This window comes from Pongo pygmaeus, chromosome 8 (assembly GCF_028885625.2).
Source record: "Pongo pygmaeus isolate AG05252 chromosome 8, NHGRI_mPonPyg2-v2.0_pri, whole genome shotgun sequence".
NCBI classification, from domain to species: Eukaryota; Metazoa; Chordata; class Mammalia; order Primates; family Hominidae; genus Pongo; species Pongo pygmaeus.
The window spans coordinates 63,114,346-63,130,397 of NC_072381.2; the positions used below are offsets into that span (position 1 = coordinate 63,114,346).

General features: G+C 55.5%; 1 protein-coding gene across 5 annotated transcripts in view; it reads right to left on the reverse strand.

The window, feature by feature from the left end:
- Window positions 1-16,052, reverse strand: part of ZMIZ1 (zinc finger MIZ-type containing 1) — a 250,401-nt gene that overhangs the window by 91,140 nt on the left and 143,209 nt on the right. For all 5 annotated transcript variants that reach the window (XM_054503119.2, XM_063669902.1, XM_054503121.2 and 2 more), the window contains exons 6-7: window positions 15,176-15,289; window positions 7,358-7,463 (exon numbers count right to left, since the gene is read on the reverse strand). In XM_054503119.2, the coding sequence (XP_054359094.1) occupies window positions 7,358-7,463; window positions 15,176-15,289 (220 nt within the window). The remainder of the gene's footprint in view (window positions 1-7,357; window positions 7,464-15,175; window positions 15,290-16,052) is intronic.

Here is a 16,052-nt window from a genome sequence, read left to right on the forward strand (position 1 = left end):
CCCCTCCCCCCAATTTCTTGGCCTGGGAACACTGTGTCCATAAACCATCCCTTTTCTCCAAGAGCACAGTGAGGCCACCGGATCTCAGGCCTCATTCCCTCAGGGAGGTGGGGGAGGGGACGGAGGCCAGGGCCCCTGGCCCAGGCCAGGGCAGGCCAGGCCACCCACCAGTTAGTTCACCCAGGGTCATTCAGAGGGAGGTGGTTCCCTGTGCTCCAGATCTGACCATCCTGGAAATCAGTCCTGCTTCCAGCACCAGAAGCCATGTGACCTGGGTCTGTGTCATCTCTCAGAGCCTCAGTTTCCTCCTCTATTAATAGGCATGCTGATAAGAGCGCCAGTTGCCTTTCCCACGGCACTGAAACAGAGGGAGGTGAGCGCGTGAACAGGTTTCGTCCACTAAACAGATCTGACCATGAGTCAGTTCCAAGAGGCCGGGTGATGAAATCCAGAGCCCTTTCTAGGGGCACCTGACCGGGGCGGTGGAGACAGCCCAGCAGGAGGAAGGAAGCCAAATCCCTCCCCAACATCCCAGCTTTGCTGAGCTTGGATGTGGGGGTGGGGGCCGGTGTCCAGGAGGAAGTCTGTCCCGGCCTTGAAAAGGTGCCCCAGCCTGCCAGGCGGCTGGCATTTCAAGGGCAAGGGCCCGCCTGCCTGCTGTCTCTGGGGCACCGGCAGCTGGTAACAAATCCCCTGCAATTTGCACCCACCAATCCTGCCTGCTCACTGGGCGGCTGCGAGCTGTTTTTCACGCAGAGCTGCACAAAGCTTTGTCTTAGAGAGACAGCTCTGGCAGGGTGTCCCTGAATAAGGCCATTTGTCCTCCCAGTAACGGGAAGGCGGCTGCATGTTCTGGGGTGGGCAGAGGCAGAGAGGGGTGGAGAGTAGCCACAAGGGAAGTGTGAGGGGGAGATCGGAGTCAAGCCACCAAAGGAGACCAGGAATGTCCCCACCACCACGGGGTCTGAGAGTCCACCATTCAGCCAGGTGAGAGCAAGAGGGCTTGCTTTCAAAGACAGAAGTTGAAACAGTGGTTTATGACCTGGCTTAAGGTGTCCTGAGCAGAAGAGGTAGAAATGTCTTGGCTGGCCTCTGACGCCTATGCCTCTCCCAACAATCTGAAGGCTGGGGCACTCTCCAAGGCCCTTGGGGTCAGGGTCTTTCTCTGAGCCCTGGGGCTGCAGCACAAGTTGTTACAGAAGCTCCCTGGGATTGAGAGCTCCAGTGAAGTACCTAGACTCTCCCAAGCACTCTCTCCATGGACCACAGGCCACAGACAGGGAGGGTGAGACAGGGACCCCTTTGCATTCCTGATTCTTTACCTCCCAGGCTGGCCAGGGGCCCAGGGCATGTCTCAGCCCCCCTCCTGTGATCTGCTGACATTTCCCATGGCTGTCAGTTCCTCTGGGGACTGTCAAAACATCAGGGAAACCAGGCTGAGGAGATGTTTGTGGACAAAAAGTAAGTGATCCACTCTGCATGGGACCCAGGACTCGGGCTGCTGTGTTGCGATGGGAGGGTGTCCTTGGAACAGAGGTCAGAAACATTCATGTCCACAGGGCTGGTTTCCAACGATGGGGAAGGCCAGGGGTGTGAGACAATAGAGAGGGATGGGGAGGGTACAACGCCTGTCCCAGAGGTCAGCCACCACCACCCAGTCAGTCCCAGTCAGCTGTGAGGACGCGGGTCCAAGATTCCCACTCAAAGGAAGCCAGGCATTTGACTCTATTGTACAAATTTCCTAAACAGTGACTGCTGGCAACTTGTATGCATTAAAACAAAACATTGAGTGGTCCAACCTCAGGAGTCTGTGGGCCACATCTGGCCCATGAGCAGCCAGTCTGTGTGTTCTGATTGACAGCCATCAGCCACTTATCCCTAAGGAAAGCTGGCTTCTTCCTCAGTGGGGGCAGTTCTTCCAGTTCTCACCACTCTCCTGAGTTCTGACGACCTGTCTCACGACATCCTGCGGAAGCTCCAAGGCCTCCTGGACCTGCCGCTCTCTCTGTGTTTTGACTCTGCCAATAGCATGAGGGTGGGAGCCCACAGCTGTGAGGCCAGCCTCAGGGAGACAGGAAGGGCGCAAGAAGGCAGCAGGCATTCGGGCTCTCTTCTGGACTCTGGCCCTGCCTCGCTAGGACTTGGGGTGGGTCTTCCCCTTCTCTGGGCCCTGGGCTCCGGCACTCCCTATTTGATTATTTCAAGTGACTGGCTGCTCACGGGGTCAGCTGAGGCCATATGGCTTTCTTCAAGCATGGACAGGAGCTAAGACAGGCAGAAGGCTCTTGGGGACCTCGACATGGCGACTGCCTGGTGCTTGGTGCCCACGTTGCCAGCAGGCATGGGACTGCTCGGTGCTGAGGAGGCTGACATTTCAGCGCTGCCCGCCAAGTCCCCTCGGGCTGGCATGGAAGGTGGGGGTGGGGCAATGCTAAGGCCTGGCCTGGGGAGAATCAAGGGAGCATCAGGATGTCGGGCCAGGCAGGTGACCTTCTGTACTGAGGAGGGAGGGGGCCTGGTGAGGAGGAGGATCCCGCCCGCGCACGTGCTCCTGTGAGCGCGCTCCTAGGCTAAAGGCTGCGCCAGAACAAAGAGCTGGGGGCTGGGCGTCCAGGGCCGCGTGGAGCCGCCTGCCTGGCGGCTGCTGCAGTCACTGCCTGTGCTCGCCTCCTGCGCACTCTCCCAGGACACACACGCACACACACACATGCACGCATGCATGCACGCACATGCACACACGTGAACCACGGCCGGCTCACCGCCAGCTCTCCTGACAAAGCCCCGCTCCAAGCTCACTCACTGCATGATCTCATCCTGGCCCTCCTTGGCTGGCCTGGCCTCCTGACAAGGGAGACAGACGGGGGATGCAGCGCCAGGGCAACACACACAGGCATGCACCCACGCACAGATAACATGCATGCAGACACAGATAGGCATGTGCATATACACAGCCATGCACAAACACCATGCAGATACACACATGTACACAACTATGCGCACACAGGTACATATACGTCATAGACATACACACACCATGGACACAGCCATGTACATGTACACAGCCACACACAGCATGCACAGATACACACATGTACACAGCCATGCAGACACACACAGAGACATGCACATGTACACAGGCACACACCCACATACAAAGCCACATACTCTCCCCAACACAAACATACACAGCCACACACACACCATACACACAGACATACAGAGGGAGAAAGTCTGAGACCCAGAGAAACCCAGGAAGGCAGAGAAAGCCATGGGAAGCTAGAGATGGACAGGGGCCGCTGCACAGAGACAGACCTACAGACACCCAAGACCAAAGAAAGAAAGGAGCGGGGAGCCCTGGGACGTCAGAACTGCACAGGCACGTCAGACAGGTGTGGAAAGGCAGGAGGGCGGACAGGTGGCCCAGACTGGCTGAAGAGGCTTGGGGGCTGGAGCGAGTTCTGGAACTGCAGAGGCCTCCCTGGGAGTGGGCTGGGCAGGTGTGAGTGGCCATCCCCACACAGGCACACCAGGGCTGTGCCCAGGGGCAGGGTCACTGCAGGTCACCCACACCCACAGAGCCGAGGGGAGAGAGGACAGTGGGAAACAGGCTTGCTGCCACAGAAAGGGCCTTAGAGAGGCTAGGCACCACATCGGCTAAGAGACAGACACATGGAAGCGGAGGAGGAAGGCTAGAGGGTCATATTTACTTGGCCCCCAGTGTGCGTCAGGTATTAGCTGGGCCCCTTCCTCACTCCCATGATTAGGGGGTCCCATTGCATCCTCACAGGCAGCCCATGAGGTGGGCAAATCAGCTGTTCACAGACGAGGCCACAGCCCGGAGAGGTGGCCAAGAGGAGGCCTGGTGCTGGTGCCATGTCTGGGACTTGGGGTCCCAGCTCTGCTCCCCACGGCCTCCACCCCTCTTATGGCCCAGACTGCTCCTGGCAGGCCCTTCACCCCTCAAATAAAACCACCAGGTAGAGGCTACCCCCTCAGACTGGCCCCTTTTCCTTTCCAGAAGATGTGGCAAGCAAGGGGTGGCTGGGATCCCTAGAACCCATATGTCTGGATGGGTGGCCTTGAAAGGTAGTCATGGCTGTGGACACTGACAAGGGTTTGACTCCTAATAAGGAAATTTGAAGATGGCCAAGCCACAGGCACTGCTGTGCCTCAGTGTTCTCAGCTGCAGAATGGGTACACTGAGAATTCATGTCCTGGGAGCCTGTGTAGTGTCAAGAGTGTCACGTGAGTTCACAGACACAATGCATGGGAAAGGGCTTTCTAAATTACAAAGGCTGTGTTCAAGCAGGGGTGCAGATGGAGGAAAGAATAAAGCCCCGTTTCAAGCGAAGAAGTGATGCTGGGAATGCCACTCAGAGGCCTTAATGGAGACCCCTGAGCAGCATGAAGGGCTCTCTCCAAAGGAAATGGAGGGCTGCCCAGGCCTGCTGTGATGGGGCAGGCAGAGCCCTGGGCCTGCAGCCAGGAGACTAGTTCAGGCTCCAGCCTATCACTTATGAGTTGGGTGACCTCAGGGAAGTTATAGGACCTCTCTGAGCTTCCATTTCTTCATCCATAAATGTAGATAGCATTCCGTGTCTCACAAAGCTCAGCACCACCAAAACACATATGAGAACACCCAGCACATGCCAGCAGGGCAGGGGTTTCAGTGACCCTTTGTGGAGGGGCTGCACAGAGACCTGAGTCTCTCCTGCTCCTCTGGGGAGGCACCGGGCTCCTGGGACAGCCCATTCTCCAGGTCTGCTTCTCCCTCTGTGGCATAGTTTTGCCTCTTAAATTTCCCTCTGTCTCCATTCCACTCTCGTCTTCCTGATCCAGCCACCATCACCCTCACCCCGACCTCCCCAGTGATCTGTCAACTGGCCACCTACATCCAGGCGGGCCTCCACCTCCCCCCACCCCCCATGCAATCTGTTCTTTTATAGCCCGAGCTGTCGTCACAAAATGAGCATTTAACCGTGTTCCCATTACTCTCAGGACAAAGACCGTGACCTCCAAGACAGGCCCTGAATGTTTCCGCTGCTGCTGACCTCTCCAGCCTCGCCTTTGCCATGTACCCCCTGCCTCTGGGCTCCAGAATCACTGCCTTTCTCTTAGTTCTGACAAAAAGCCGTGCATGCTCCCCTTCTACCTCAACACCTTTGCACAGGCTGTCCCCTTAACTGCAAAGACGCTCTTTCTCTTTTTCTTCACTTACTCAACCTTTGAGTCTCGGGGAAGACTGCTACAACCCCAGAGTGGTCTGTCCTCAACAACACCCCCTTGCCATCCTTCACTTTTCCTTCAAGGCACTTACCACAGCTTGAGCTTACACAGACACACACACAGACACACACACACACCCCTCTAATTATTTGATCAATGTTTTCCTCTCCCTCTAGACTGGGGTCAAGAAGTATAGTTAATCACTAGGTTTTTTTATTGTTGTTTCTTGGTTGCTGTTGTTGTTCTGAGACAGGTTCTTACTCTCTCACCCAGGCTGGAATGCAGTGGCTCGAACTTGACTCACTGCAACCTCCACATCCCAGGCTCAAGTGATCCTCCCATCCCAGCCTCCCAAGCAGCTGGGACCACAGGCGTGCACCACCACACCCGGCTAATTTTTGTATTTTTTTGTAGATATGGGGTTTCGCCATGTTACCCAGGCTGGTCTCGAACTACTGAACTCAAGAGATCCCACCTGCCTGAGCCTCCCAAAGTGCTGGGATTACAGGTGTGAGCCACTGCACACAGCACTTGTTTTCATAAATAAAGTTTTCGTGGAACCAGCCAACCCCACTCCTCTATGTACTATCTATGGCAGCTTTCACAGAGCCCCCAAAAGCCCCTGTCTGGCCTTTGATGGAAAAAAGCTTGGTGGCCCCTGCTCTGGACTGTAAGTTTCTTAAGGCAGGACCCTTTCTGTTTAGTTGCCCTTGTAAATTCAGCCCTTGCCGGGTGCCTGCACAGAACGGGCACTTAAGAGGTACGTGTCTTTGATAAGTCATTTCTACCCTGTCAACGTTGTATTGACTTAAGTCATTATTAAAACTGCACACTCCATCAGGAATAGATGTCCCTTGTGAGATTCCAAGACCATTTTCTGGCAAGCAGTTCAATACGATAGCAATATCCCAATGCAGGCGGGCACGTCCAGGGTCTCAGAGTAGCTATTGGCTAATGAGGCCGCCACACATCTATGTGTGCAGCACCATCCATGTGTGCAGACTGGAAACATACATGGAAAGAGGCGCAAACTCGCACGCAAGAGATTATAAATTGAGCAGATTTATGGAAACACATTGTGAGATGTCCTTACAACGTTTTCATGAAGGCTGTGTCTATATACACTCCAAAGAACTGACTGATGAATTCAGTGAAAACGTCCGTTTTATTGTTATACAAAGGAAATAACTGTTTCTTTTTTTCTTTTTCAACTGCTTGTCCTGACTCCATAAGGAATATTAACAATATCCAGACACGGTGCTAGGCACTTTATGTATTTCTAGCACTTACAATGACCCCTGAAGTCAGGGGTCTCCTTATCATTCCTGCCTTCCCAGAAAGATCAGCTGAGGCTCAGAGACCACACACTTAGCAAGTGACAGGTCTGTCGGGCTTAAAGCTAGCAGGGCACTTGTGGCCTAAGCAAGGTTATGAGGATGGTGGGAAATGTAATAAAACTGTATCTTTAAAGTGCTCAAAGCCCTCCCAGACAGAATGCTGCTTGGCACTCTCCATGGCACCTGCTTACTGCAGGGTCAGGAGACCGCAGGTGATGACAAAGTTGCAATACGGAACCCTGAGTGTACTGATTCATTTTGTTTTGAATTTTGTGTTTCACTTTAAACAGTTTTTGGGGAATGAATGAATGTAGTGGAGTATAAAGGTTAAGAATGCTGACTCTGAAGTACAGGCCTAGGCTTAAATCCCTGCTCTGCTGCCTTCCAGCTGTGTGGCCTTGGGAAATCTCCTCAATGTTTGTGTGCCTCAGTTTCCTCATCTGTAAAATGGGGAGCTCACAATGCTTATGCCAAGGCGTCACTGTGGTGATGGAGTGAGCTGATGCTGGTCCTGCCTGTAGCACAGTGCCTACTGCTGGGTTTGGTGTGCCTCGGGAGCCTCTCTGGCCCTGCAGTACCCCTGAGGCAAGTATACTCCCTGGGAGAGGCACGGAACAGCCCCAACTGTGGGTCCCACAGCTTGGTGGATGAGTTGCTCTTCCTCAGGGGTTCGTTCACACTACACCTAGACAAATGGAGGCACCAGAAGGCAGGGGCAGCAAACAGGCCTGGTTTATAGTCAGTTCCCCTCCCCACCTCCTGATGACATCGCGGAGTCCCCCACGGACACCTACCGGCAGACTTCGGGGTGAACTTGTCTCGGTTTGCAGCACACACAGCCAGCAGTCTGTAGCCGAGGTCCAGGTCAAAGCCTTGCTGGGCTGCCACCCGACTGACCACCTGACAGCAAGAGGGGAGGAGGGCAGGTGAGTCACAGAGCCCAGAGCCAATGGATATGCCCGTTTTGCAGGTGAAGTGGGTGAGGTGGGCAAGCTAAGGCAGTACCCCACCATCAGGCAGAGCCGGGAGTCCACTGTGCCTTCTTCAGTTGCTCAGCAAATACTGATGAACACTTCTTCCGTGCCAGGCCCTGGGATCCTGGCCCTGTCCTTAGGGGTTTCCCAGGCTGACGATGGGCCCGACACCAAACCCATAGGCCCCGCCGCTTCCAAGGGCTCAGATTCGACCACATTCTAGAAGTCGGCTGGGGATCCTGTACCACCATCCTTAGGGATGGCCCTAAGGGTCTCTGCTCCATCTGTGTGGCTCTTCCATCTCCCTTCCATGCCCTGGGTCCTCAGGAACTCCCCCACCCCTCACTGAGCTCCTGCACCCACTGCTGGGGAGGGCTCACTGCCCCTCCTACCCCAGGGCTATCAGCATCACAGGGGCCTGTTACAAATGCAGAATCTTAGGCCCAGCCCTGCCCCTCCGAGTCAGCATGCGCCTCATCTAAAGCAGTGATTTAGGTCAGGTGCGGTGGCTCACACCTATAATCCCAGCACTTTGGGAGGCTGAGGCGGGTGGATCACTTGAGGTCAAGAGTCCGAGACCAGCCTGGGCAACATGGCGAAACCCCGTCTCTCCTAAAAATACAAAAGTTAGCCGGGTGTGGTGGCGGGTGCCTGTAATCCCAGCAATTCTGGAGGCTGAGGCAGGAGAATCGCTTGAACCTGGGATGGGGAAGTTGCAGTGGGCCTAGATCGCACCACTGCACTCCAGCCTGGGCAGAACAGCAAGACTCCTTCTCAAAAAAAAAAAAAAAAAAGCGGTGATTTAGAACAAGCTGCTTCCCACAGGGCTTCAGGTCAGAGCTGCTTAATTGACTAAGGCTTCTGGGATGGGGCAGGCATTGTAATGCTGCTGCGTGCCAAGCACCCTGCAGCCCCCTCAACTTTAGCTAGAAACCGCAGGACTCCCACGCTCAGCCTGGGGTCTGTCTCTAGCCTCAAGCCCCAGCAAATGGGGGGCTTCCATAACAGCAGCGGCGTGTTTGGAGCCTGAAGGTCCCACCCATCTCCTTATAAATCTCAGAAGTAGGGACTGGCAGGGTGAGAGGCGGCAGACTGGGAGGGCCATCGGTCCCCTGGAGGGCAGTGTGGGACGGGGCACTCCAGGGGGGACCCTTGGATGGCTTTGCAAGCTCGTGCCCCTCTGGCTTCACTCTGTCCCCACCCATTCCCAGGTGTTGCACGACTCCCAGATCTGCTCCCTCACACCCGCCTTCCTCATTAATAGCAGCAAAATTAGCTTTATTTATTAAGAAGGAAGGACCTTGGAAAATGGAGTCATTTAGAAAGCAGCTGGGGTGGCTATGGCTGAGTAGGGAGAGCACCCAGATGTGGTAGGCTGGTTCTGAAAAAGGGGGGACTCCGCTGCCAAGCCCCCAGGAACCACCTGCTCCAGAGGCGCCTGGAGGGGCCTCAGACTGCCATGGGGTTTGGCCTGGCCCCTAGATCCAACAAAATCGTTCCCCACGCCTGCCTTAAATCTCAGGGATTTGTGAAAGGGGCTCTGGGGCTAAAAGGGGTGGGAACACCACTTACCTAGGCCAATTTAAAACAACACTGGAGACTCAGAGAATGTCCTGTGCTAAATCAGGGAGGAGCCAATGGGTTCCCCTTCCCAGGATCACCAGCGACTCTTGGAATGGGACTGTGGCCCTCCCTGCACCCCTCTGTGCAGGGCTAATGTTGGAGCCAGGTTGGGAGGGAAAAGGATGTTGTTAGGTTAGGATGTTTGCTCAGTGTCTCTGCCGCAAACAGAAGCCCCTGGCACAGAAGTCTTCCACACTCCTTAGGCCTCTTTCCCACAGGCTCTGTTTGACCCTCTACATGTCCCAGTCTCTGGGACATCCTCACCATAAGTCTCACTGTTCACATAGAAAAACCGAGGTCCCTAACTCTTCATGGCCTGTTGAATATTTCAAGTCTGCAGACAGACTCTCCTCCAGAGAGTGAGGAGGAAGGTTCTGGGCTGGAGGGACCACTGCAGTTCATACATGGACTCTCGTGCCCACCCTCTTTGTAGAACCTCAGGTGGATGCCTGTGAGCACAGAGCGACCTGTTTTGACTGGTGCAGTAGTGAGGTTGCTGTCAATGGGAAACACTGATGCTTACAAGTGCTGCAGTGAAAATGCTGGCTCCCATGTACATAGATGCTTTGTATGCAACAAAGTGCAAATTCTTCCAGCAGTTCCACGAGGTAGGTATTATTATTATTATTATTATCTCTGATTTACAGATAAGGAAAGAGGTTGAACAACACCTCAAAGCTAGTCAGTGACACAGACAGGATGTGATCCAGGCAGTCTAGCTGAAAACTCTGGGCTCTTTCCGTGCTAAGACTTCTTTCTCAGTCCACAAAGGGTTAACGCCATAACTTCCAACCTGCACTGAGGACCCTCAGGCCCTGGGTTCAGGGCAGGAAGGCAAAAGTCCCCATGTTTGGCCAATACTGGCTAATCCTGTTGCTCTAGTTAAAAAGGAAAAAATACTAGCTAACTTGAGCTAGAGGGGCTTGGTGCTATATGGTGGCTGCAAGGGCCAACCGGGTGGGTGGAGGAGCAGGGAGTCTCTGCTTGTCACCAAGTCCCCTGTGCCCCAGCATTCAGAAGGGTCACTGGCTCCAATAGCCTCCTTTCACTGATGAGGAAGTCAAGGCCCAGAGAGGGCAGGACCTTGCTCAAGGCCACAGAGCACAGGTATGGCAGAGTGAGCTGAATCAAATCCTATAACCCTAGAGTGCCTCATGCATTCCTATCCCCTGGGTTCCTCTGGCCCAGCCTGAGGACCCCCAGAAAGTCCTGTGAGGCAAGGTCTGACTGGCAGTGGTGGGAGCGTGGGCTCAGCTGTGCAGCTTGTTTTTCAGAGAGGCCCGTTCTCACCCCAGTGGTCATGATGAGGGGTCCTATGGGGTGCAAGGACCCCTCACCATAAAGGCCAGTGTGAGTGGCTGGGGCTCTGTGACCCTCTGTTTGCTGTCCAGGCACTGCTGCTTGACCCATGGTAGTGGGGTGGGGGTGGCAGGGGGGAAGCACTCCTGAGGCTGCCCTGTCATCCTGGCTGCCAGACACCTAGACCCCTGGAGCCAGGGGACCTCACAGGTCAGGGAACCCAGCCTCATGCCACAGACAGGGAAACTAAAGTCCAGACACAAGACGGAGAACTTGGCTGGGTATGGTGGCTCACACCTGTATTCCCAGCACTTTGGGAGGCTGAGGCAGGACAGCTTACACCCAAGAGTTCAAGACCAGCCTGGCAAACATAGCAAGATCTCATCGGTACACAAATTTTTTTTTTCTTTTTTTTTTTTTTGAGACAGAGTCCCGCTCTGCTGCCCAGGCTGGAGTGCAATGGCACGATTTCAGCTCAGTGCAACCTCCGCCTCCTGAGTTCAAGGAATTCTCCTACCTCAGCTACCCGAGTAGCTGGGATTATAGGCATGCACCACCACGTCCAGCTAATTTTCTTTTGTACTTTTAGTAGAGACAGGGTTTCACCATGTTGGCTAGGCTGGTCTTGAACTCCTGACCTCAGGTGTGCTTGGGATTATAGGCATGAGCCACCGTGCCCAGCCCCATTTGTGCAAAAAATTTTTTAGTCTGGTGTGATGGTGTAGGCCTGTGGTACCTAGCTACTTAGGAGGCTGAGGTGGGAGGATCATTTGAACCCAGGAGTTTGAGACCATCCTGGGCAACATAGCAAGGCCCCACCTTTAAGAAAAAAATTTTAAAAATTGGCCTGGCATGGTGGCAGGCACCTGTAGTCCCAGTTACCCAGGAGGCTGAGGCAGGAGGATCGCTTAAGCCCAGGAGGTCAAGGCTGCAGTGAGCAATGATCGTGCCACTGCATTCCAGCCTGGATGACAGAGCAAGACACTGTCTCTAAAATTTAAAAAAAATTAAAAAAAAAAAAAAGAGGACGGGTGACTTGCTTAAGGTCACGTGGTGAATTACATTAGTCCCACAAAGCAACTGAGTTGTCTTGAAAAGCATGCAGCCTGCTGGCCACAAAGCAGGAGGACAGGCTGTCTGGGGAATGCTGGAGAAGGGGTCTCCATTACTGGCAGGGGGCGGGACCCGAAAGGTCTTTCTGACTCTGACTTCCTCTGAAGCTGCAGGGCGTCCTCGTTGGGGAGATGAAGGAGAGGCCTGCTGATACGAAACCCATTTCCCTCCTGGACCTGCTCTCCCACTGTCTCCTCTGTCTTCTGCCGTTCCCTAAGCTCACGGGAGGGAGAGGGTGCCCAGAGGGGCTACTCTGCCCGACTACTGGAGGAGGAAGGGCCTGCTTCTGATGAGGAAGTGGTGGCCTGGGGCTTGTGCCGCCCCCTGGGGCAGGGCCTGGGGGTCCTGTGCTTCCTGCATCCTTAAGTCTCAAGATGTGAAGCAGACGGGAGGGCAGGGCCAGGTCTGAGGTCACTTTAATTGTGCCTGAGCTGCTTAGAAGCGAGTATGACAGAAATGTGTCCATTTGCTGCTCGAGGCTAAGTGATTTTTAATTTATATCCTCAAAGTAAGCCGGATCCAGAGGAATTTGGAGTTTGCTTCCAGAGGTCACCCAGGGGATTGCAGCAACCTGGAGGGCTCAGGCTGACACCTGGATAGGGAGGGTGTGTGTGCGCGCGTGTGGGGAGGGGACAGCTGTCTTGCTCCACCTAGGTCCCTTGGGATCTACCTCCTGCATCCCGTTCTTCTCCATGGAGCAGGGCTGGGGCTGAGGATGCCTGGGGAATGGGGGCACTGGCAACAGGGCCCAGAGGCTCCCAGGGAGTCTGTGGGACCAGCCTGGGACTAGGGTAAGCTGCTCCCCCTCCCAGTGGCCTTGTTTGTAAAATGGGAGTGGTGACTCCCTGCCCACCTCAAAGGGTCTTTATAAGGATCCAAACAGACAGTGCCTAGGGAAAATACCCTGAGCATTGAAGTGTCGTTTATGACAATTCCCACTACCCCCCACCAAGCCCCTTCAAGCTGCTGGCTCAGCAGCTTGACTCAGGAAGCTAGACTCAGGTCTCTGCAGCCGTGGCCAGGCTGCAGGAGTGGGGGCCATTCCACCAGGTGCATGCCTTACACTGGAGGCAGGGAGCAGAGGCCCAGGAGAGTGGGCACTGTCTACACAGCCTCCCCTGCCATGGATTCCTCTCTGTTCAGCCAGATCCCATGAGGCCCTCCCTGGGCTCCCTCCTCCAGGAAGCCCTCCATGATCCCTCCATCCTGCCCTCCAAAGATGCTCCCTTCAGAGCTCCTGACCCCATACAAATCATAGCCTGTCACTCTCCTGCTGACAACCCTTCAAGGGCTCCCCACTGCCCTCCAAATAATGCCCAGACTCTTCTCGCTTGGCCTGTGGGCCCTGCGTTAGCTGCTTTCCACCTCCTTCCTCTGCCTCATCTCACACGCTTCTTTCCCTGGGCTCCAGCCACCTGAGCCTTCTTTCTGTTCATGAACACAGCAAGCCTCAGGGCCTTTGCATTAGCAGTTCCCTCTGCCTGGAGCACCCTGCTCTCTCATCCTCCCAAAGAGGTCAACTCCTCAGGAGACATTTCCTGCCCTGTGCCCTTGCCCCTTCTCCCAGAGCTCTGGCATGTGTCTCTGTTTGCTCCTTTGTGGGTTCAATGTCAGGCTCCCCCTGGCAGGCCAGCCCCTTGACAAGGGTCCCTCCGGGGCCCAGCACAGGGCCTGGTCCCCAACAAGAGCCCAGTGAATGTTCATGAATGAACGCATGGACAAGAGGACCGAGGCAGAGCCAGTTCCTGGTCCATCCAGGCCGGCGAGGGCCACTCTCTGATTCAGTCTCGAGTCCCCACATCCTAGATAGACAGGGTCAGGCTCGGGGCAATGTGCTGGAGACCGTGGCAGCCTGGCTGGCCACATGTCATGCAAGGTCCCCACCTCCTCCATCCTCCGCTGGGGTGGAAGTGAGGGGACCTCTGGCAACATCTGTCCCTGCCCACAGGGCTTAGCCTGGAACCAGATCCCCACAAAGAGGATTAGGGGGCTGTGGGGAGGGAGAGGGGAGCCCGTGGGCTGAAGGATGAGGAAGACTGGGCAGTGCAGGTGGCTGCTCGATTTGGCCCGGTGGCCTGAGGGAGCCAGATGGTGCTGGCTTCTGACAAGCAGAGCAGCCCCGGGAGGGTCCTGGCTGCATCTCTGTCTGACATCCCTAATGGCCAAGGGCATCCCCTCTGGAGACAGGCAGGCCTCAGCTGGAGTCCCAGGCCCACCTCTAAGGCTGTGGGCCCTTGGGAAGTTAGTTACAGGTTTCAGTTTCCTCCTCTGTAAAATGTGGGGGAGGGTTGCAGTCCAGGCTCACTGAGGGGATTTGGTGGGATGGTGTATTCTGTGGGCCGACTCCCCGCCAGGCACAGAACAGATGCTTTGTCACCATAGCCGTGTTGCCGCTATTTCTTCCTCTCCAGGCCAAGGCCATGTGGGCCTTTTGTCTCCTTCCAGCTTTTCAGGAAGCCTGGTGCCCGTGGGCCATGCCCACTGTTCCCGCCTGGCCAGACATCCACCTGGTCCCTCCTCTCCCAGCCTCGGGATAGGCGGGCTCCCCTGCCATCTGTTTACCCACATTCCTTTCAAAGCGGACTCAGGGCCTTCTGAGCAGCTGCCCTCCCTGGTCATCACATGTATGGACACAGGCCACATGGCTGGGGACATTCCCAAGCTTCGGGTGACTTCCATGGGGCCCTGTTGGCTGGCAAGCTCCTTAGCCTGGCCGATCATCCCACAAACTCTGGACCTGGCCTCTGCCCAGCTTGCAGCCTCGACCCTTCCTGTTTCTCTGGGTTCCATCGGCTGTGTGGCCTTTTGCAGATGCTGTTCCATGTGCCCCGAGCACTCCTGCCCCCTCTGCTGCCTGGCAGACTCCTGCTCCCTCTGCTGCCTGGCAGACTCCTGCTCCCTCTGCTGCCTGGCAGACTCCTGCACATAGAGGGTAGCTCCTTTCCTCAGTCTTCTGCGCCCCGCCCCACCACCCAGCCAGTTCAGGATTCCCTTCTCTGTGCTGCCTTCACTGTGGACAAGATTTTCTCAGTCACTTCTTTACACATCTGCCTCCTCCACTACAGAGGAAACCAGGCTCGGCGAAGCCTTATTCATCTTCAGTTTCCCCGGACTTAGCAGAGGGATCATACATGATCAATGAGAGATCAATGCTCATTTGGCTAGATGGATGGATATAAGAGGGGCTCAATCAATGCTTACCTGAGCGGATGGACGACGACAAAAGAAGCTCCATACATGTTTGCTAAGTGAATGAATGAATGAACGACTGGATAAAAAATGGCTGAGAACCCTTTGAGAGTTTCTCTACTGTGCTTATGATGGAACAGTGACCTGCAAAGTGAGCCCTGTGTCTTTCTCATCAAGTGTGGGAACCCACACAATCCCTAGGGACTGTGCCTCCTCATCAACTCCAGGTCCCCTGGGGGTGTGCACGTGGGGGACACACCAAATAGGGCCATCCCCCGAGCACCAGTGTCTTCCCAGCTCTCTCACTGGTGTCACCTCCCAATGTCTGACAACCTCTCTGAAACCTGGACAGGCATGCTAGCACTCGGCTGACTTTCCTGGGCGGGAATGCAGGCGGACAGGGTGCAGACTCACCGTCAAACAGCCCATCAGGCTCTGCTCGAAGGGCCGCTGGAAGGCCCGTGGGTCTCCACACCAGTCCAGCAGCTCCGTGGCAGCATTGTGGAAGTTGGCAGGATTCTGTAAGTGCTGTGGGAAAGGAAAAGGAGGCGTCTGAGGCTCCAAGAATGAGGGTAGCACAGGCAGTGTGTGGGGGTCTGGGGTGGGAAGACCCCAGCCTCACTGGGGAGGAGGTTCACGGAAAGGGGTAAAGGGGTAGCTGGGATCAGTGAGTTTCCTCATGCTCGATTTCACCCCCTGTGCTCAGCATGCCTGCTCCCACTGTCCCCCCACCCCCACCTCCACTCCACCCCACCGCCCCCACCTCCACCCCCACCCTCACCTCCACCTCCACCCCCATCCCCACCCTGGTGGATTAGTAGCCCCACTGCAAAGACAGGAAAACCAAGGTCTAGAGAAGGCTGATGACTAATAGCACAGTGCTTTCTGGATGCTGGTGGGGGTGGCGGAAGGTGATCCCTGCAGGGTTCTGGGAGTTCTCCCTCCCTGATCCAGGACAGGCTGGCCCTGGAGATTCCTTCCTGACTACCCCCGACTGCCCAGCCGCCGCCATCAAAGCCCAGGACTGGGCTCCCACCAGCTCTGGCTTTGGAGCCTGCTCTGTCCTAGCCACATAAGGTGATGGATTAGGGGAGGCCATATCCAGCTGGGAGGGTGGAGGAAGCACACGTGCCTGTACTGTCCTCACACTAGGGGCTGCTGTGTGTGACTTACTGGGCCCTGCCTGGATCCGCTCTGAGGCTGCTGACATGGTTGGGGAAGTCAGCCTGAGCTCAGGCCCCTGCCAGGCAGAGTCTGAGTCGATGGAGACTGAATTCTGGTGCCAGGGTGC